The sequence below is a fragment of the Passer domesticus genome, chromosome 8 (genome assembly GCF_036417665.1).
Source record: "Passer domesticus isolate bPasDom1 chromosome 8, bPasDom1.hap1, whole genome shotgun sequence".
In the NCBI taxonomy this organism is placed as follows: domain Eukaryota; kingdom Metazoa; phylum Chordata; class Aves; order Passeriformes; family Passeridae; genus Passer; species Passer domesticus.
The window spans coordinates 51,453,189-51,475,956 of NC_087481.1; the positions used below are offsets into that span (position 1 = coordinate 51,453,189).

Here is a 22,768-nt window from a genome sequence, read left to right on the forward strand (position 1 = left end):
TATGCAGTCTGAGCTCTACTTTAGTGATATCCTTGTAATCAACATCTCTTCATTTCAACTCCTCCAACAGATAAACCATGTTCAATGACAATCTTTGTGATATGCTAACTTGTAGTTGTAAATAATGTAATGCATGTCCTAAACTTTCAAGCATGTTCATATTGCAGTCCTGTCCTTGGGAGTAAAATTCAGAACAAACAATTTTATAGTTGGTTGCGCTATGACAGAATTTACAAACAGACCCACTTGTGTGATTGTTGTATCTGTTTTCTGGGAGAAAACCCTTGACTATGTGATGTAAAACAGCTTTTGAAATTGGAGGAGTGGCTGTCTTGGAAAGTGAATCCACAGTGTTGTATACAAATACTTGAACCTGCAAACTGAGAAACTATCGTCTGTCTGTGATGTGATGTTCCTAATGCAGATACTGATCCACTTCTACAGATATTTTAATCCACAATGAATGTGACACTGAAGTTATAAAGTGTTGGTATTGGTACCCTGTTCCCTAGCTGGAAATGTCAGTTAAAACAGTGCATTAATAATTATGAGGTACATACTGAATCTTCTAAAATTTGTATTCAGAAATTCCCTGTCACTAGTTTAATGAAATCATAAGCAACTTGAAGTCAATGTGACACAAGAAATGATACTCAAATGTCTCATCTCTAATGAATGACAGTAATTAGCCATATTTCAAGGAAAAGATAATATATCACAGATAAGGAAGTTCATATTTCATAAAGTGCCCATTATGGGAGATGTAGGGCCAAATGAACTCTTATGTTACACTCTTATATAAGCTCTTCTGTCACAGAATATATTAAAATGATAATTCTAAAGTAAGTTTTAAGATGGAGAAAACTTTTGAGAATTGATGGCTTTACTGAACAGTCAATAGTATATATATTTATATATATTTATTTTTATAAGGACTAATGGAATACTCATGGGAATTAAAGAAAGGCAGTTTGGTTTGCTTCTGGTCATTTCCACAGTGACTCAAACAGTGCCACTTTGTCTTTTTAAGAAGGCTAAAAATAAAACAATTATTCTCAAGTATCTAAAAGTCTTTTGCTGCTTATAAAGCCTAGCATGCATCAATGACCCTGTGATATGGGGGCCTTGGAAATGACCTATGGAAAGGGAATGAGGCTTCCCACATTGAGTGGAGATCCAGATCTTCCTCTTCCATGTTACAGTGGTCTGAGGTTCAACAGGATATAGCTGATTGGTACCAGAATTTGAATCATCCCAATATCTATAACTGGGAGTATCAGGTAAATAAAAATGTTTCAATTTACCCACCATAAGTAAAAGGGTGGGAAATGGTGATCAATGGATTGGGTAAAAGCTGTGACTTAATCCAAACCCTGCCCATTGCAGGAGCTGCAGTAACATATAGAGACAGCTGTTGGAAAGCAGCAGAAAGGGGAACCTCGCTGTACCTGCCCTTTGTGCAAAGTGTTCCCACCTATGACCACAAAATGTGTGTGTGAGTGAGAAAAGTGGTGCATTTTGGAGGGCATGGATCCCAAGAAGGCTGTGCAGCAGCTTTTGTTCCAGTGCTGGGAACCTGCACGCAGGTGAGGTGTAATGTGGATGAAGTCTCTGGCTACAGAGGGCTGACAGCTTGAAGAAGTGGCCGCAAACCAGGTTGTGCTGCTTTGTGCAGGGGTGAAGCATCCTCTCACCTTAAAGCACACAATGAAGGCTCATTCATAGGAAAAACAATATTGCAACCCTCTTTAATTTCTCATGTGGAAATGTAACTCTCAGTTTATGATTTTGTGTTCAAACTCTCGATTAAAAAGCAGAATTGGAAACATTCAGTCAAGCCTGTGATTTCTGCATGTGGTGCTTTAGCAATTGTCTGCTAGGAATCTCACACTTAAATGGAACAAAGGAGGAAGAATATCAATACTTCTAGCATTCTACTGAAATCTCTTGAAGTTCATAAGACTTCGTTACTGACTCTGAGGAGCAAACGCAACTTTTTTTTTAAAGTATTTTTCAATCTGTTTCCATAAAGATGATCTGTAAAGTCTTCTATAGAAATATAGGTTTCTTATAAAAATTAATGCATGAAATTTAGTTTTTCCTCATGAATTGCAATACTGTTTAAACAGACGTATTTGAAAAGACACGTAACTTCAGCAGTACTTGAAATGGAGTCATAGGTATTTCTACAGGTGACAGATTCAGAGAAGCAATTTGGAAGGAATAAAAGATGTACTGTGGACTGGAACAAATATTCCTGTTGTATGAGTACTATCTCAAGCATCCCATTGATGTGTTTGCATGTTCAGAGAAAATTAACACCGTTACAGTTCATTTTCCTCCCTTTGAATGTGAAGCTGAGTTATCACTGTTCCAAGGGTGTGGCTTCAAAAGTGCTTGAAATGCTTGCAATGCTCCAGATTGTCTAAAGTGTCATAATTAACAAACTGAGGTTATCCCAGTATTATCTAAGAGTAATTTTTATAAACTGAGAAGTATCTGTGGGGAGTCAGGCTCCCTGAAGTGTGAATGTGCTTTTGCTGATTGATAGCTTTGCATAACTTAAGTAGTAAAATCTTTACAATGCAGATTAGAACCTTTGAGGGAAAGCAAATATTGTAGTATTTCAGTAGCCTTGTAGCTATTTAAAACATTCCATAGTAAATTATGTTTATTTCATGTTTAGGTTTAGAAATGCTTCTTATGTATTAGTAGATATCCCTCCCACTTTACACACAGAAAAACTGACAGAAAAATTGGAAGCAAGCCCAGGTTTTTTTGCTCCTTATCCAGTGACCTACTCATAAGTGACAGTATTTATATTGGTCCTTCCCATCTAGATATGGCTTTCAGCATAAGAGGGGCAGTAAAATATAGCCCAGTAATTACTGCAGCTTCTCCTAAAGATACAAGGCTTAACTAGAACTCATTCAGAAATATGTTGTCAATTTAAAAACACAAAATAACGTGTTGAGATAAATTTCTCCCAGAAGATTTTGCTATTGTAATGCCTATTGCTGTAGTAATCCATTTTTAGATGCCTGACTCAGAACTGAATCCAGAGCCATGTGTGGAGCAGAGCCAAGAGGGAATACTGAAAAGGGATGTCTCTTCAAAAGTACCTCAAACACAGCAGAAAGCTGATTCTGTCAAATTAGGATTTACATCTGAAAATTATCTCCTGGAGTTGTGCTTGTGCTTCTGCTCTCAAAAATCAGAGAGGGCTGCTGCATTTCTCCTTTGTGCTGTGCCTCAGACAGTCCCTGGAAAGAAGAGATGGGTGTGCCAGGCCGTCATCAGCCAGCAGGGAGAGAATCATTTTTGTGACCTGAATGTGAGGCTATAGGGTGCTCTTGTCATTTTCTGCCATAACAGTGACTCTGCTATTGCAGAGAAAAGGGTTCTTGAACTCAACAAATTTGGTGGAAAAATGACGTGTGACCTCAGCTGCTGTCCTGGGAGACAGAAGATGGGGATGGCTTTTGTAATCTCTGCACTGAGTGATGTCCAAGCCTTTAATCCAGTTATACTGAAGTAATGTGTAGTTCATGAATTGCCCTTCAACTCAGAATCAAAAATTTTGTCTCTCTCTCAATGTAATGGAAATAGGTTACAAAACCGTACTTTGACCAGGTTTAATTAATCCTGAATTTTTCATTGTTCCATAGGAAGGTTGAGCAGAAGTGTTTACTTTTTTTTTTCCTGCATGTACTTCTGTAAGAGATAAACACTGAAGTCATTAACTATTTTTAGACTGCAGTAAATTCTGAATGTGTGAAAATTTCTTTGTGTACCAACAGGAATTTATTTGGTTTTCGACTTAGGTACCAGTAAAATAGCAGTTGTTTGCTTTTTGGTTTTTGTTGTTGCTGGGGCTTTTTGGTTTGTGTATTTTGTGAGGTTTTTTGGAGGGGAGGGGAAGACGGGTAGAGGAACAGGCACCAGAGTTATTTCAGTTCTATCCTTCTTCAGTCAGACTGACCTTTTTGGATGTAGATCTAGTCTTCCAATGGTTAATACTTTTCACCTGTTTTTTATGCTCTGTTTAAAATCATGCCTTAACTTGAGCTGTGATAAATTTAAGAGCCACTTAAAATTGTCTTGCCTTCATCCATTATGTCTCAGAGTCTTCAGCTTTTACTGGTACTTGTAGATTTTGATTTAATAGTCTTTTAAAAGTTGTTCAGTAAAGCAAATAGAGTTCTTGACACTTCAAAACATATTTCCAGTTTGCTCTGGAGCTCTTCTCTGAATGCACTGCAATTCCCCATTTTCTGTCTACTTTGTGGACTGGTACTGGTACCAAAGGATGAAATCTGAGAGTTGATCATAAACTGCTGTGGTTTTTTTAAGGTTTCATTCTTGGTAAGGTTCTGATCAAAAATAAGCATAACTTTACAAATCTGTGTAAAAGCATCGCTGCACTTGTCTGCTGCTGTTTCCCAGCTCCCCCTTAGGAATGAATGCATTCAGTGTTCAGGTAGGAGCTTGCTTTCAGCTGTGTCATGATGCATACATCTTCCTTAACATTGTCTTTACAGAGTGTCCATCAATGGTAAATAACAATTTCATACAGAACAATGTTATTTATAATCTGAAAGATTTATTAGAAAGACTTTATTCCCATGTAATGATTTAAGTGATGGGTTGTATGTGCTCAAGTATCAGTTGTTATAGGATGGCAATAGAAGTAGTAGCTTTTACTTCATCACAAACACAATTTGTTATAACCTGTCTGTATTTTGATGTATACTCCTACTTGGATAGTCAGTTCTGGTGCTGAACTGAAAGATCCACTCATAGGTTTCTAGTCATGTGCAAATGCCTTGCAACCTTGGAATATGACCTTTTTTGTTCTGTTGCTGTAGCAGTTTAACTAATGAAGTATGAACATATTTCTTTACAGAAAATATCTTCAAAACATTTTCAAAACTGAAGCAGTAAGTAGTTTTTTATAAGTAAGTTCCCAACATACTGAGGGGGTGGGGAGTATATTTTAAATCTATTCAACTATTGTCTTGATTTACTGAATATAGATAATTTTCTTTTGACCTCTTTTGTGTGTTTATAGTAAATTTATAAACTCTTAACTGAGCCTCCTGCTAGAAGGAAAATGTCAAATACCATATTTCCCCCGCCTTTCAGCTATCAAACCCTTGCTGACAGGTGGGAATAACCATTTGATTCATGTCAGTGCAGATTTGTGAGGTGTTAGCTTGGGTAATGATCCTAAATTAAATCTCTGATTACCTCCTCATTTGTATCACTGTAGCTGTGAATCTGGAAAATCCATTTAATGTTCTTGGGGATGGAAATATCAGACTTACAGAAGAGTTCTGAATTGAAGTAAAATGTCATGTCTGACTTGAAGCTAGAGTTAAAATACTTCCTCACTAAGGAAGAGGTTTTGGGTGATTTCTGATAAACAGTGGTGCTGCTGTAGTGCTGCTTATGTGCTGTTCAATTTTTAACTAGGTTGGTCAACATCTGTGTTGAGCCTGCAGCATCTTCCCAGTGGAAGCTCAGTCTGTAGCTCTAGGACAGGCTTAGTCCATGGATTACTTTTTGCTAACAGAAATGATTTATGGGAGCTCCCATAAGGAGAGGAGTCATGAGGCAAAGCACAGACAGCTTTTCATGCTGTAAGGGAGGCGATAGGAAATAAGAGTCTGACCTATTTTTGAGATGGCATTTCAAAGCTTTTGCTGTTGGACTTTTTATTTTATTAAAATAATTTATGTTAGTAAAGGAAAGTTGAAAGGGATTTTGAAATATTTTAGTTTGTTGCTGTTTGTTTGCAAGTGGGGTTGATCTTCCTTGAAGTCACAGATTACAGGAGAGTGTTAATACACTAGTTATGTTGAAATGTGATCTGCCTTGCCTAACAAGCACACTGATGTGAGGTACCTGCAGTAAGTTCCTGAAGCTGGGAGGAACTTTTACACTCGGTAGTGTTTGACAGCTGTGAGTACAAGGTGCTGGGCTCTGTCAGATATCTATTGCAGATGTGCTGGAGCATTGATTTGTTTGCAAACATTTGCCTTGTTTGCAAAATAAAGAAGGAAAGGCTGATAGTATTTGAAGGAATGTATATTTACAGTGGTAGGCAGGGACTGACATGGTTCCTGGATGTAAAGCTTTATGCAGATTCATAAACTTTTACAGTATTATGCCATCTCACTTTTTCATTGTAGTGTAACTGCATGTTTTTATTCAGGCATTGCAACTGAAATTCAGTGACTGTTGAAAATCTGGAAGGGAAGGTATTTCCATAAGAGTATTAAATTATTTCTAGCTGGCAGCTTCCTCAGAGCCTTTAAGAAATTGATGTTTTGCATAATTGTTCAAAGGCTCCAAATAGATTGCTTTTTGCTTAACTTTCCATGTTCCCAGTTGCCGTCAAATACCATAGAACACTACAGAGAGAGGATGGAGAAAGCACAGGATGGACTAAACCCATCCCATGGCCCAAACCAGAGGACTTTTGTGTCCTTTCAGTCTGCTGTGAGCCTTCTCTGCATTTTCCTCTTCAGCACCTGGACATCAAACTGTCCAGATGTGCTGGAGTGTGCTAAGTGCTTTCACAGAGTGTTTTAGCTGAATCAGCCAGAAGCAACAGAGGACACTGCATCCATCCCAGTGTTATTAAAAGCACAGACTCAAGTCTAATACTGCAGCAGTAGGCAGCCATTTGTAATGAAACATGCTGCCAGTGGGAAGAATAGGGGTGTCTGGATGGTAAATAAAATTGCTAAATATTTTCCAAGTAGTCAATGGCAAAATTGAGTTACAGTCTGCTTTAAATTATTTACAGAAGAATTTAAATTTGCAAACTTATTACAGCAAGCTGCTTCTTTTAACAACACTCAAGTTCTTGAAAATTCAATGCTAAAATGAGTTATTACAAGTGAGTTAGCTGTCTGAAATTAAATTAGGTGATAAACAATCCATTTCTCTGCAGTAAATTGGCATTCATGACAACTAGTTCTAGTATGCACCTGAACCTATTATTCTTGGCACTTCATAAAGTTGCAATTGATAGCAATTTGTATTGACAGACTCTTATTGAATATAATTCTCAACAGAAACTAGCTAATCAATTAATTAATCCTAGTGTTACTCAAGTTTGTTTTTATGTTGCTCCATCATTCAGAAAATTAACTGTTAACATTGTTTACAATTAATATAACTTAAACACTTTAGTTTTCATTGGCTGAATAACCAAGCTTAGACTAATTAAGTAAGCATTAAAGCCTTCTGAATTACTAGCAAAACTGAAAATTATGCATGCTAAATTGAAAAATACACAACAAAACCTGATTCTATAATACATATCATTATGCAGGATTTCCAAACAGAATGTTTAGTCTTGCATTTCCTCTTGAAAGCTGCTTGGCTGCATGTGAAAAGTCCTAGCCTCTTCTGAAGAGACTTGAGGGAGTAATCATCAGCAATATTATGATGAAAAGCACCATCAAATCATGTTCTTCTAAGGCTATCTAATAACTACTTGCATCTTCCCTCACATTTAAATAAGGCTTTCTTAGAATTCAGTGTTGCAAAGGAGCAAATCCATCCCACGGCCAGATGATTGTGGGCAGATGCTCTAAGAAAGTGACTGCAGGGACAGTGCAGAGAATGCCAGGATTGATCAGCTTGGAGCCCCCTTGGAGTCAAAGGGGCTTCCCTGGAGAGTGAGGGCCTTCTCACCTGCCTCTGGCTGCAGAAACAGAACCTACATTAACTATTTTGATTTGTGTTGACAAAAAGTTAATTACATAATATTAAACCCTTAAATTCCATTAGATGTACTCTTGTCTTATTGAACATGAGTCCTGGCCCAGAGCCCTACTTTGCCCATGTAAACACAGCATTCCTCTTGCAAATTAGGAGAATGGCCCTGACCACCTTTATATGAATAATAGCCTTTCTTTCATGGTAAGAAGTAGAACTTTCTGCTTCTGAGACAGCTCTAGATTTAAAAACTAATATTAGTCTTGTCTTGGTGGCAATCAGGAGGGCTATATGTTTTATTTAGGTCCATTAGTCACATTTGTGTATGGTTCTGTTTACCTCTGGTTTTCTTCAGCAGTTTGTACTGAGTGTCCTGGTTTTGAAAGCTTTTTCAAATATCTTAATGATGTATGGTGTGTGGTGGGTACCTCTTTACTTGGTCACTGAATACAGCACAATAATTTTAATAGTGTAATAAGGTCATTTTCTTCTTATGAGTCATGGTTTCAGGGAGGTGGAAGCACACAAGTCATCCAAATGCCTGCTTGCTTCTTGTGGGACTGGCTGCAGGAGAAGCTGGAAGGAAACCTGGGCTTTGTATCTGAGCAAGAGGTGCTGTGGTAGTTGAGCTGCCTCGGAAGTAATACCCCAAATGTCTTTTTCTTTGTTGCTTCCTTACCTCAGAAACAATCAGGGATTCTCTCAAAATCACTCCCATTGTCTCCTAATTACTGTCTACTAGATTGAGCCTGAGAGATGTGGGACACATCTCTTTGATATACTAATATTATATTAAGGTAGAGGATTTTTTATTTTTCTGGTAGATAATTTAATCTAAATCAGAATCTGACCTGTGGGGATGAAGGAAGCCTAACATGAAATGCCACAAAATTTCTGGTGCATACTTTTTTCAGACCTCTTTTAACACAGGAGGGCTAGGATGTGATAAATCAGTTTAGATACCGAAGAACTTGATTGGGATACTCAATTTTACTATAATAGCCTAATCTAAAATACTCAGTCCTTTTCAGCTCCTCTATACTCTTTCAAAATTGCTCCTAACAAGGACAATCTCTAAAAATGGGGCATTTGAGACAAGATAATGGTGCTATAGTTACTCAGGATAACCATTACCTAAGAGTAGCATTCCCTGCCTAAGCACAAGGCTGGATTCAGTGAATAGTATCAAAGGTGTTCTCCAGCAACTTAGAGAGGATTGAAAAGAAAGAGATATTTACCATTTGAGATGTTCATTTAGACAAAACCACAGGTTTAAAATAGCTCACAACTTCAATGTAGAAAGAAATGCAAAGTGAAAGACAGGTTAACCTAGTTTTCAAGTTCTCTTCTGCTTAGATTTTGCATCAAGCTAAACTCCAGGAATTGGGATTTACTTTATTCTGACTTAATTTCACTTTCAACGTCAATTCTTTGATATTTTTATCAATGCTTATTCCACTTAAATTTGTTCAAAGACAATCTCATTACACTGATTCCCTGACCTTCTCTCAAAAATTTTCATGCAATTAAATGCTTGCCTTTAAGTTACCAAGTGTGATGGTATAGTGCTGCATTGAAATGTGTATCCTGCATAACTTAACTTGCTGTGGAAGTTTGACTTGACTTATTGATAAGTTAAAGTCCTCAGCCTGACCATTAGCAATTTCTCTGTAATTATGTGAAAAGTTAAAATAACATGAGGAAAGAACACAGAATCAGGCTTTTTAGTGTGTCAAGGGAAATGGAAGTGCTGAAAATAAGATTTCTCTACTAAACTGGGAAGAAAAATGAAAATATTTTTTAATTCAGTCCATTTCTGTTCTTTGTCAGTCTAATCACTTCAATATTTAACTGTTGTTATTTTTGGAAAGGAAGGACAACGTATCTGAGTATGGATTGATAGAGGTAAACTGGCTGGGGTTTTGTTGGGGTTGTTGCTTGGTTTTGCTTTTTGTTATTATTTTTACAGAACACCACTGCCATCCCTGCTAAGACCCCAGACTCTAGCCTTGAGAAACTTGAGCAATCAAAGGCTGTTGCTCAGATCACCTAACCCAACTCCAGCCTGCCAAGGAGAAGGCACGTCCCTGAGATGTTCTTTGGCACAATTTTGCCCATCTTCACCTGTTGCCAAGTCTCAATTCCACTTTGGGAGAGGAAGCAGCAGTATTGGAATATCTTTGCAAGTCTCTTTCATCCTGGCAAAGAGACACAGTTGACTCCATTAGTGATAAACATTAGAACACTGTGTGCCTTTTACTTCATAAGCTTTTGGCCTTCAAGGTTGCATATTTATTTCTAATCAATTAAGAAATATTAAAAGAATCAGGAAAAGCCATATATATTGCATGCAGAGATGATATCATAAGTTATTGTGTCTTTTATTTACTAGAGTGTTTGGAATATATGTACAAAGACACAATACTTACTGTCATTTTTCATTCACTGCTAAATTAGTCTCTGCAAATAAAGCAACTGGGGGAAAGCAACTTGATGGACAGGGAAGAATCCAGCTAAAAGTGACTTCTCTTGGGAAAAAAAATTATTTACTGCTAACAGATTTTTTTTTTGTTCTTTTTCTTAATTGTGACTCAAGTTTTGTGATGCACAGCATCACAAATGGCAAATCTGTTTCCTGAGATGTTGGCACTGGGAGCAATCAGACTGGTGACTGGGAGAAGGCATGGAATAAAAATAACATTGAGAGCAGTATATTATCTTAATAAAAGCATATGCAGTCATAAGGAAAGTTAGGTCTTCTGCTTTGAATTAAATTAGTGCTTCCAAGGTTACTGCCCCCCTACTAAGTGATAATGTTCTGCCTTCTGTCTGATGTCCCCATTCCTGAGCAGACCTGCCACTGCAGGATGAAAGGATAGGTGGGTACCTTAAAGTGTGCAACACCTTACTTAGTTCCATCACCTTATTTTGTTTTATGTTCTTGTATTTGAGCCAGACATGAATCTGACTCCAAATTTTCACCTTATTTAAATGAAGAATGGTTTCCTCCCACTCCAAGAGTGCCAAATAAGCAGGAACATTTTCAAGCAATAACATCTCAAAGTACAGAACTACTTTCTTCCTCATGTTGTGTTAGCTGACCTTTCATTGGCATGCCAGTTTAATTAATGGTGCATAATTGCATCCCACTGCTGACAAAAAGCTGCAATGTTGTTTGCTTTTGTTAGTCAGGGCCAATTATCTGTAAAGTCACCCTTTTGAATTTTCTACAATCAATCATCACCAGTGTATGTAAAAAAAAGAAAGCTATTTCATCAAAAGGTGGATTTCTCTCACCCCACAGTTGTGTACATAAATACAGCAGTGTCCTTTCTGTCATCTTTTTTTTACCTCAAGTAAGTGATGACTGACAAAGACTCACTGGAGTAGGGTATTGAGTCTTCCTAGAGAAACTGTTCTCACTAAGTTTGAAATTTGAAACTACCACTAGGCAAGTTTCTTCTTTTAATTAAGGTATTTCTCAATGGAAAAAAAAGTGTTGTGTTGCTATGAAAACTTAGACTTTAGGAGGGACCCCCTGAAGGTCCCAGGTTCTCCCTGGACCACAGAACTGCTGTGACTTTTTGTCCCTCTCTGCATATATCCACTCTCATTTTTTGATGGAAACCTAAATTTCTTCTGGATGTCAGGAGTTATCTTTAATACTCATCAAGCCTTTTTACTTAAGAAACAATGAGCACTTTCTAGTCTAAAAAGCTTAATGCAAGATAAGGAAAAAGTATTTCTTCTATCACATAGTTTACTTGTAAACTGTTATTCTTAACAGATTATTTTGACTTACTGGACTGGTTTGATTTGCATTCAAATTGAAAAAAACACCAGAATTTTATTAAGGTGGGTAGATAATTGTCACTGTAATATTGCTGAGATCATTATTAGCTGTACATGTGTATAAGATTTGGCAGCTTTTTCCCTTTAAAAACAGCATTTCTCTTTGTTCGTTTCAGTGTCATCTGTTTAAAGATAAAGAGCTGAAAAGAAAAGGCTGCAGATAAAGAAAAACTTGGACTTTAGAAAAGTTGAACATTGTTAGAAGTGGATGATGTGTCAGAAGTGGTCTTTTAAAAATAAGTCTGTATCTGTATTTTGTGCAGGGCAAAATACGGAATGCCTCAAAGTACAGCTGCAGAAATGTTAGATCTTAATGAAAGTGTTGGAAAGACTTCTACAGTCACTGTCAGTCAGTCTGTGACCTGCTCAGATTCTAAGCAGAGCAATGATCACAATTGATCATCTCTCCTTGAAATGAATACAGTAAATTCAGGCGTGGGATGTGATCTAGTGAGGGAATGTGGTACTTTTGTTCTTCTCAAATAAAAGTGAGCAATATAATCTGACTGCAAGTAAGATCTATACCTTTCAGCAGAAGAACACATCAAAGCTTTTTATGGCTAGTACAGTTAATTGGACTATTCTAAAAATCTGTATATCAGTCAACAGGCAAGTCTGTCCTTTAGCAACATTATACGTGGTGAAAAGTGTAAGTTGGGGTATTTGATCCTCTGTAAAACATTTTTAGGCTCCTTAACTACTGGAAAAAAAATCCTTAATGGAAATTCATCTAAGCAGCAGGGCACTGAAGTGTTTAAATTACCCATCACATGGGAGCAGTAAGAGGACTCCCATTATCAGCCTGCTTGCAAAACTGCTTGCATGCTTTCCTTCATTTCCTCTTCCTGCGCTTTTCTGACACTTGGGTGGATGTTGCATGTGCCCTTGTGAGCCATGAGGTGAGGGCAGAAGGGTGTCTGGCAGCTCAGTAACACAAGCTGTGCAAAAAAGGTTGCTCTGTGGTGCTGTGACATCTTGTGAAAGAGTTATCAAAGCCTCTGCTGCTCTTAACCAAACATGACAACAGGCAAATGTCCCAATGCTGAAAATGCTGGAGTCAAAGCAGGGCCTTAGAGCAGGTCAATTATTTCAATTATCTGGAATTCATGATGAAAAACAGGAGCAGCCTTCAGGAAATATGCGAGAGTCTGGCAACTGCTTGATCAGTTATGACAGTCGCTGCCAAATATCACATCCCATCAGGTTTTTGCAAAGGGAGAGCTTGGAGCAGGTGGAATATTTTAGTTACCTTTGCTCCATCACAGCACAGTTCTCAGGAGATCCAACAGGCAGGCCACCAAGTGCTCAGGTATGACATCACTGGCAAAAATCACATGGCAATAAGCAATCACAGGGTAGGCAGAGGGGGAGTGCATGGAGCAGATGGATTGCTTCAATTATTTGGGCCCCTTGATGAATAAGAACTTCAACTGCCATCAGCAGATCCTGTGGCAGGCAAATAATAACTGCACTGCTATGACATAATTTAAAAATCTGGTGTGGTTTAAGCATTTCAACAGCTGTAAAGCTCAGATTTGTCTTAGCACTGGCTTGACCCACAGCCACCTCCAGTGCTGAAGGGGGAACACTGAGAAAATTGTTTGTGAGTGCTTCCAAGTACTTCATGGCATCTCACAATTTGTTTTCACACTGCAGAGAGAACACTGACCCAGCACCAAGCTTGTTCTTGGCACCTTTCGATTTTATTGTTTTTCAGAAGTCAGCTGGGGAAAACTAAGGACTGTTTAATGTCAGTGCCAGGACAGAAACCAACAGCTTAGATCTGGTTATGAATAAATTTAGGAAGGCCTTAGCATCCAAAAAATGATCCTTACTTGTATGTTGTACTAGGCTCAATATCTGATAGACCTCAAATTTGTTGTGAAAAAAATTATTTAAGAGCATGCTCTCTTATTTTGCCTTCAGTCTTCTTTCAGCCTGTTGCTAACACAGTCTACTTTAATTGCTCTTTTTAAATTTTGCTGTTAAAACAAGTTTATGATTTTTGCTATTACAGTAAGGTACATGGTACCTTATATCACTATCCCCTTTCAGCTAGAAGTTTTTTATTGACCCTGGTACACAGAAATCTAGCTTACACATTAAAAGCTAAACAACAAAGAACACTAAAGATTTAATAAACTTTAAAAACCAAATCCCATTTGAGTTTTATCAGATTTAAAATCTGATATCTGTTTTGGTTGAGCCTTGAAGGCAGAATAGAGTCAATAGGAAGCTTCTGTTTGAGCTAACATGACTTGTTAACATCTTTCAAGAAGTTAATGTTACAAAAGATTTGATTTCTAAACCCTTCAGTGCCTTTAAATTCACCTCAGCACCTTTTTCCTCCCCATCATCTTGCGTTAACATAATGAGGGATATTGATTACATTCCATCCAAAGAAAAAGCAATCATCATAAATATCCTTTATCTGACATATTTCCCAGTACAGGGGAAATGGCTTCTAATTTGAGATCAAGAAATTACTTTTGATAGGAAAAAATATCACAAACTGATGCAGAATTTTGTAATTTTTCTCAATTTCCTACTGATTTGAAATATGTAAAGTACCAAACACTTGTCACTGCTGGTCATTCCCACCCAAAATGTCTAGAAGTCTAGAAGTTACTGAGATAACTTTCCTGCCTGCTTTTACATCTTTAGTGTAATGAGTGGAATTTTCATGGGATTCAAGTGGTCCCTTCTTGAGATCAGCTTTCCTTTTTTTTTTCTTCCTTCCTTTAATATTCTGACCAAACACTGTTAACTCAGAATAGTTCAAAATCAGGTATAGATTTAAGCTCTACTGTTCAGATCAGGTTCATGTCTGCCCCTGTGAGTCAGAATGCTAATAGTTACACAGCTGCCTTGAAAATTGAAGACTTTAAAATATTAGGGTTGAATTATACTTTTTCTCACTTGTGATTCAGTTAGCTAAGGCAGGAGCATGTTTCATGCTTTTCTTCTAACTATCAAACCTTGAAATTTGCTTTGGAGTGAATTTTTTTAATGGAAGTCTTTAGAAGCTACAGATACAGTAGTAATAAAATTAATTATTTCAAGTCTTATAAAAATGGTGAAAATTGACAGCATTGCTTGTAAGGAAAAGGTTTTGTGGTGTTTTGTTTATTTTTTTTAATGCTGAAGATTTACTCTTTTCATGCTGTTAGAACAAGAAACAATTGTCCCTTTATTCTAGAAACAGTTTGACCATGTCTGGCAGGGTGGTGCAATAGCAGAAGCTTGGTAACATCCAAAAAAGAAGAAATAAAACTGAAGTTAAAATGGCTTTAGGTGAAAGGTGGATGGGAAGAGAAGTGAAGAATAAAAAATAATAAAGCAAGCAACTGGAGGTGATTGTGGGGAATTAGGCTGAAAAGGGTCAGGAGATCCCAAATGGCAGAGAGACTCTGGAGACCAAAACAGAGTTGTGAGTGATGCTGAGAGGAAGGCCAAGACTAAAATCTTAAAGGGTGTCATGGAATTGAGAAGAAGAGTAGCAGGAACAGGCTACCTGAAGAGAAAAACAACCGAAAGAAGAAAGGAAGAGGTGAATAGATGACTCTGGGAAAATATTTTTTAAAAAAGGACAGAAAGGATTGGAAAACATACATATATATATATATATATATACACAAGAAAGGAATTTGGAGGAAATGTGAGCTAGATTATGTGGAATAACAGCAGACAGGTGAAAGAATGATATTTGTTTGAAACCAAGATTAGCTTGCACCTTTTTTATTTTAGACAATCACAAGGTCCAATTGCAGGTTTTTGCTTCGTGTTCTATGACATTATCATGCCCCATTAAATAACTGGCTTGTTTCCTCCCAGAGGGAGCTTTGCTTCTTCCTACTCCAGTAAAGCAATTTAAGTGGATACAGAGCTTCGTCATATTTTAGAGTTGTATATTCAAAGTACTTTGTACTTGTGTAATATACTGATAGGATCTTAGATCACAATTCTTATCCCCTTAGAAATATTGTCCCTGGAAAGCTAACAGGTAGTATTTTTAAACAGCTGTCAGCACAGGGGAAAATATTGTGTTTATATGTGTGGTTTTCCAGAAAGCCTATTTCACCTTGGGAACACTTAACTAGAGAGTTGACCAAAACTAAACCTCCAAAAACCATAGAAAAATGTTTCAGTGTGCTGTGGTTTTAATTGAAATACCTCTGCATCCATTTTTCACCTTGGACACAATGCTCTCATACAGTGGTCCTAGAGATAAAGCCATTGAAGGTTGTATTTGAAGGAATGAAGATAGTTTTTATTGGTGTTCTTTTAGGATCGGCCACAAGGACTGAATAATGCTCCCAAAGAAATACGTTTGGATGAAGATGACTGAACATGCAGATCCAAAGGCCTTTTAGGATATGGTGAACCTTTGGCCTTGGATGAAGAATGTTCTTGGATGAAAGAACTCCAGCTGAAAGACTTTGTCTTTGCCTTTTGCCTTGCAAAGATATGAAAGACAGAAAGGAAGCAAAGATTTGCAGCTGAATTCTTGCAGGGTGCAGTTAAGTGGCTGACACTGGCACGCAGCCAGCCTCCCTCAGTACTGTGGAATGTCACGTGCTTGTACCCCTTTCCTGTCTCCTGAGACCTCCCAAAAGCCTCACACACATTTTTATGGTTTTTTTGCTTTCTGTTTGGAAGTTATGTTAGTAAATTTTAATTACATAGTTTCTGCAATGATGTTAGCACCTGTGGGGTTTCTGTATGTCATGTATAGCTCTAAAATGCAGAAAATATTTATGCTTGGTTGATCAGATTGTACCATGCTTGTACCTGAAACTGAACAAGGCAGTTAACTAATAATCTTAGCTTTTCTTCATGGCTAATGACTTGCCTAAGTTTAAAATGGCAAGAGTTCAGTACCTCAGTCAATGAGCTGACATTCACAGTGTGGTCAGCCACGGCTGCCTGGGCATTCAAACAGATTTCTTCCTTGAACCTCTGTGTTAAGTCAATTGGAGGATATCTTTGTACATTTCCTGACTAAATATTCAATACTTGAAACTTGATTATACATTTAATTATTTCACCTCTTGAAGTGTCCTTATTTTCACTTTATAATAAATTGCAGCTCTGTTAGACCAGTTATGTTTAATATCTTAGAATGACTTGAACCACAGTGTTTGCTAAGGTTGACCTTCAAAGTGTGTCTGTATAAAGACACGTTGCCTAACCACGTTGGTTACCTAAGTAATTCTGCTAATGTGTAAAAAAAAAACCATTACTGCATACAGAAAAATACTGTACCAAAGTTAAAGGGCTCACTTTGCCTTTGTCTTTCCTTGAATCAGTCCATGTGGAGAGAGGTTTAGTGATTTTCACTGTCCTGGGTAGTTGTGTAATTCTCCTGTTGTCATACCAAACCCCACATCACAGTGCCTTTTGTGCCGTCTGGGCTTGTTCAGTAGGTCTGCAAGAATTTACAGTATCTCTGTTCTAAATGTGACCCCAAGCCCATGTAGTCACCACAATTGTCAAAGGACAGACCTGAACAGAAACTCTTTCATCAAAAAGTGCATCCTCCTCCAGGGTAGCCTAGGTGAGCCTAGACTTCCCGGATCAGGACATGTTAATTCTCCTGAATATGCTCTGCCACTTAGAGTTTTTCTTTATCAGCTTTTTTTTTTTTTTCCTTTCCCTCCCAGCTGGTTTAGATTTACAAAATTCAGTCCTAGAAGGTATTTTTAGCCAAGGAGACTTTTTTATATGATGATATGGACAACTGCCTCTTAACAGCCATTAGCTTTTTACTTGAAGAACTGGGAGACAACAGCCTGTCCTCAACTTGTGGCTTTGCTTGCTTTTCTCCTTGTGTCTCCCTGTGTCTCTTCCTCTCTCCCTCTTATCTGACCTTATCTGTTCATACAACTTGTGCATGGCTGCTGGAAATGCCAGTTACTGCAGGTTTTCTTTGCTTGGCTGAATAATACAAAATAATTCCTGCTGAGATACATGTGTGTGCGTTTGTGTGTGCAAATTGTTAACATAAGCTGCTAGCAACTTGTAAAACTGCATTGAGACTACTGGAATGTGTGTAGACATAAAGAAAGCTAAAACATGAGATATCTAGGTGCTGGACAGTTAAACTGCATTGTTTGTCATTGGTTATTAATGTACTGATGCTGTTTTCTTACTGACCAAATAAACGAAACACTTACCAATGATTTGCTATTGAGTAGTGTGTGTGTGGCAAAGAGGATCAGGGTGTTTCTCAGACAAAATACCTGGAGATATGTCTGGCTTGACCAAAGCAATGTGATTTTACAGTGATCATGCCCAAAACCAAGTCAGTCAGCAGCATTTCTGATTTTGAAAATTTCCTCCATGTCAGATAAGATTTTTGTGTGCCTTTGCAGCTTTTCCTGAGACTGGGGCTTCCCCTGTTTCTGGGCCATCAGGGGAGTATTTGCTCTTTTTACAGAGTTATTTCTGTGTGGTTTTAGTGAACACTTTGCTGAAGATATGAAGTGGAGAAGTTTGCTGGTCAGGTATGTGGCTTTCAGTCCAGCTTAGTGCTTTGTTCCTCTGATGCTGGAGCTACCATCCTCTATTAAAGATATGTTGCTGCTCCCAAGAGGTGAATAACGGTTAGAATTAGACCACAAGATATTTTCTTTTTCACTTGTTTTCTAGATATTCCTCATATCCCCCTTTTTTAAGCATCAGTAGTACTGTTATGTTGGTAAAATGGTGTTGTGTGTTTACCTCCTTGGTCACTTATGTAGCTTATTAGACTTGGATAGAAATTCCCATGCTTATTTACTACTGCTCTATTTAATCAAGAGTACTGTAAATCCATGATATAATTCTGAAGGAAGATTAGGAGAATTGCTAGATAATCTTGCATGTGAGGATTTCTACTTGTATTTCCTGTTTGGTGGATGTGCCCAGAAGTTCTTTACTTCAATCAGCTCTGACAGGTCTATCTTCATATAGAAAGGACATGATAAAAAGGTCTTCTATTACATCCTTTTTTTTTTGTTTGTTTGTTTGGTTTTGGTTTAGTTGGGGTTTTCTTGTGTTTTTTTTTTTTTTTTTTCAGCGTGGAGTGGGTATGTAAACAGTCTCCCTTTTGACTTCCTTTAAATCTGAACTTCTGTGCTTGACTCATGGTTAGGAGATGATGCAAGATTGCAAGATGAGATTCATTTTTTTGTCTAAAAACATTGAGCCAACCTTTAACAAATTTATATGGGGGCTTTCTTTTTGCTTCTGTTTTCTTCTGTTTGCTTTTGTTTCTCAAAGAAAAGTGCAAGGGGTGACTTATCTACTCCACACAGAGTAGATGCTTAGTATTGGGGATTCATTTATCATGAAGACAAAACATAACAAGATCCTGAGGCTGAGCCTGAAAGTCAGAGAATTTGATCAGGAAAGATGATGCACATTTTCAGAAGCCAAAGTATTTTATTATTGGAATGCATCATTCAGGGAATATGATAGATTTTCCATTAGTGGAAGTCTTTGATCAAAACTGCATCTCTTTCTAAAAGAGGAGCTGCCTCAAGAGCAAGCAGCTAAGCTTGATGCAGAAATTATTGAATGAGGGAGATTTGCCCTTTTCTTTATGCAGGATGAGTCAGATATGAGTGCCATAATACCACAAGTAGTAGTAGTTATTGTATAAAAGATTACAGTTTTTTCTACAGAGATGGCACTTGGAAAAAATTGTTAAAATAGAGCCTAAAGCAACTGCACCTTGTGCTGCTGGCATCAGAGGATGTGTATGACAAATGGCAAAGTTAATTTTGAGGGTAACCTTGTGTGCATGTGATCTCAGTAATGTCTGATGAAGCAGACGGATGCCTTCATGAAGGCCGAAGACTTGGAAAAAAATTTGCAACAGCTTTTGTCTTCACAGGTCAGAACTATGTGTTCACAGGGTGATGCTACTGTGGAATTGCTTCTTTGGTGGCTGAAACAGTTACCCAGAAAGACTTGGGGGCTCTAGGTCATTTTCAGGCTGAAGGGTTTAACTGTAAGTGTCAGGAGAGAGACACAGTTATCGTGACAATGTCTGTGTTGTGGGTATGACACAGTCCCTTATTGGTGCTGGGGCACTGCAGCTGCCAGTGCTCAGAAGTGCAGCAAGAGAACAAATCCTGGCAGACTGGAAATTAGGGCACCAACCTCTGCTGGCAAGCAGAGAGTAAGAGATTTTGCTTCTGGAACTATTTTTTTTTTTAAGGGAGGCTTCTTTAGGGTTTTTTCTTTTCTTTCAGTGTTTGGTGTGGAGGAAGTTGCTCCCCAGACTTGGGCCATGCTTTTTCTGAAGTGACAGCTGAGACCTACAGCTGTGCTGTGGCACCCATGCTCCAGGAAAAGACTGAATTGCCTGGGTTTCAGCTGGATGTGTTCACTGGATTCCCACTAAGTAAAGCTCTGGTATCACATGATGCCTGTTGCAGGATTTAGTCACAGCATCATCTCCACCACTGCTGAATTATAAACATGTTATAGCCCTGGACCCTGCTTCAGCTTAATGCTGGACAGAACAACTCCCTTTGGCAATTATGGTTTTAAATTAGCCAAACTACAGAATTGATCTTGCAAACTGAGATGTTTTTGTGTACAATCACAGCCTTTCCATTGTAGCATCTTATTCTTCATAGGTTTTTTTACTGGACATAGTTAATGAGAATCTTTCTACAATCTACAGAGTCTACTTCAAAAATTAAGCTATTTTCAAATTGTTGTGTTTTTTACAGTCATCTTAATGTAATTTCCAGTTGTTTTTCACAATTTCAGAGATGGTCTAAAGGTGTTTTTCTGCTCTGGGTAGTAATTATTTTTCATTCCTGGAGGTATATAGTGGTCACTGATCCCCCCCAGATCTTACTTATCTTGTTTTCTTTGTTTTTCTTTTTTTTTTTTCTTTTTTTTTTTTTTCTTTTTTTTTCTCCAGTGTGTTTTTATGTCTGGCCTGTGCAGAGACAACTGAAACTGGAAAAGTTTTGCAATAATCTTTTGTCTTTCTGGAACAGAAAGCCTTTTTAGGCTTCAGAGATGAAATTAGTGTGTTATAGGCCTTTCTCTTAACCCTCTCACATGATTTTGACCTCATTTAATTAATATCTTCAGGTTGATCTTTTAAGCAGTACTGTTACTTACCCTGCATCTCTTTAGCTTCACTTTTCCAGCATCAGTTTTCTGAGAAGAGATATCAGAGAAATCACCAGTTTATAACTTTGTTTAATAATCTCTTGTCCTACTAGATCTCTTTTCCTTCCTGGGGAAGTTAGAACCTGCCTTTACTATGTGTATTTTTATTCTGGAAGTCTGTTACTGTGAATGTGGTTACATTGTGAACTTTTATTGGTAAATGTCCAATACTCCTCCTTCTGATAGAAGCAACCACTATGCTTTATGAGCTGCTATTGCTACGTGATGTGGGAGGAAGGGGAGAGAGGGAAAGAGCAAGAGGATCTGCAGGGGATAATTTTCCTTTGGGACTGAGGGAAAGATTTTCCTTCATCTCATTAACAGGTGTGTTTTGAGAGCCTGAGAGAGGCAATTTGCTCCTAGAGAGTTGCTGCAGGCAAAGCATGACCTGTGAAAGGCTCTTAACACCAGGACCAAACACGGCAGCTCTGCCAGTCTCGTTGTCCCTTTCTTTTGTCCCACGTGGTCCTGGCATGTCACAGCCAGCTTTGAAGGCAAATCCTTTTTGGGTGTATGAGACCAGGCTGCAGTTCTGGAATTGGTCTGTAATTCTCCTCCTTTGTGTGTTGAGCTTGGTAACAAGCCATGCTCCCTCCTCGTTATTGAAATGTCACATTTTGACACTTCTCCTTTGTATGAACTTTTGTATTCTGTTGCTCTTCAACAATGCTTCAAAAATCTTTAAGCTCCCTTCCAACCCCTTAACATTGTATGAGAAGTTCTTAGCTATGGTAAAATAGGGATGTGCTTCAGAGCCTTAGAGCTGACTTACTTTGTCTTGCTCCTTCCTAGCAAGAAGGGTTAAGTGTAGCTTTTAAAAGACAGAAGTCAAACTTGAATATTGTGGGGCTTTTCCCCCCAGGTACAGTTAAGTGTTTAGTGTTACCTGGAAGCTTTGCATGGGGCCATGGAGGGCACTATGAAGTTATTATGAAAATTTGGGGAAAGCATATGTCCACATAAATGCTATCCCAACTTTTGGAAGTTTTTACCCATTTTTCTGGAATTGCTATAGCAATTTAAGCATTACTTTTGAATTTTCTGAGGTGAGATGCCAGAGGAAGACCTTGTGTTATTTTATGTCTTATAAGTTATCTTAGTTCTTGCATAGCAGGATTTTTATAGACATGAGTATGAAAACAAGATGTGAAGTGCTTTAATGACCATGACTTAGCAGATGTTGCTTTTCTCCCCTCAAGAAAATCACCTTCAAAATTCATTGTTTAGACTGAAATGCAAACATTTTTGTGATCCTTTTTTCCCCCATTTTTCTCTTTCATCCCCTCACCCTTGGGTAAAAACTTCCCCCAAGATTTCATTGCCTTCTCACAAGAATATTTACTTTGTGCAAGAATCCACAAGAAGAGAGGCTAGAAGTGGTAGTCAAGAGATTGGCTTCATTTTGTACCAAGTCATACACAATTTAGTTTTCAGATAACACAAGAAAAACCGCCAACAAGCCCAAAATGCAATATAAGTTGTCAAAAAGCTGACACTCTAAATACCAGAAAATATTAACATCTATTGTCAAGAAAAATACAAAGTATGAATCACTCCATCTCCGTGACACATTTCAAAACTGCTACACACAGCACAAACTATAGTGTTTGATGCTATCAGGGATAATAGTACTTGAGAGTTCCTCCCTGAGCACCCAGCCTTGCTACTAAAATGGTTCAATTGTCTTGGTTTATACTCTAGAGCTGCAGAAAAAAATTACAAAGATTTTCTGAGGTCATCTTTGCTAAAAATGAAAGCTGATAAAGAATCATTGTTAATAACGCAAATCAAAGTGGGGGATAGTTTAGTTTTTTGGTATTACATTATTTTTGTAAAACAAAAGATATATCTACATTTAAAATTTTGAATCATTTTCTTGCTACCTTGCAGAATATTTCTTACCTGGTGTGCCCTTTTGTTATCAGTTCAGTTATATCCTACACAATTTAATTTTAATTCCTTCTGTTGTCAGGTTCCTGATAGGGACATCAGGAATGATTCC

General features: G+C 37.8%; 1 protein-coding gene across 7 annotated transcripts in view; it reads left to right on the forward strand.

Moving 5' to 3' along the window:
- The window catches only part of ATRNL1 (attractin like 1), a 431,225-nt gene that overhangs the window by 328,133 nt on the left and 80,324 nt on the right, over window positions 1–22,768 (forward strand). For 2 of the 7 annotated variants that reach the window (XM_064431410.1, XM_064431409.1), the window contains one exon: window positions 15,875–17,768. The exons of 2 other annotated variants lie outside the window; for them this stretch is intronic. In XM_064431410.1, the coding sequence (XP_064287480.1) occupies window positions 15,875–15,934 (60 nt within the window). In that variant the 3' untranslated portion in view covers window positions 15,935–17,768. Of the gene's footprint in view, window positions 1–11,521; window positions 11,590–11,702; window positions 11,746–14,785; window positions 15,137–15,874; window positions 17,769–22,768 lie in introns of those variants that run through there. 3 more of the 7 variants (XR_010367589.1, XM_064431407.1, XM_064431408.1) reach the window with 3 other exon arrangements.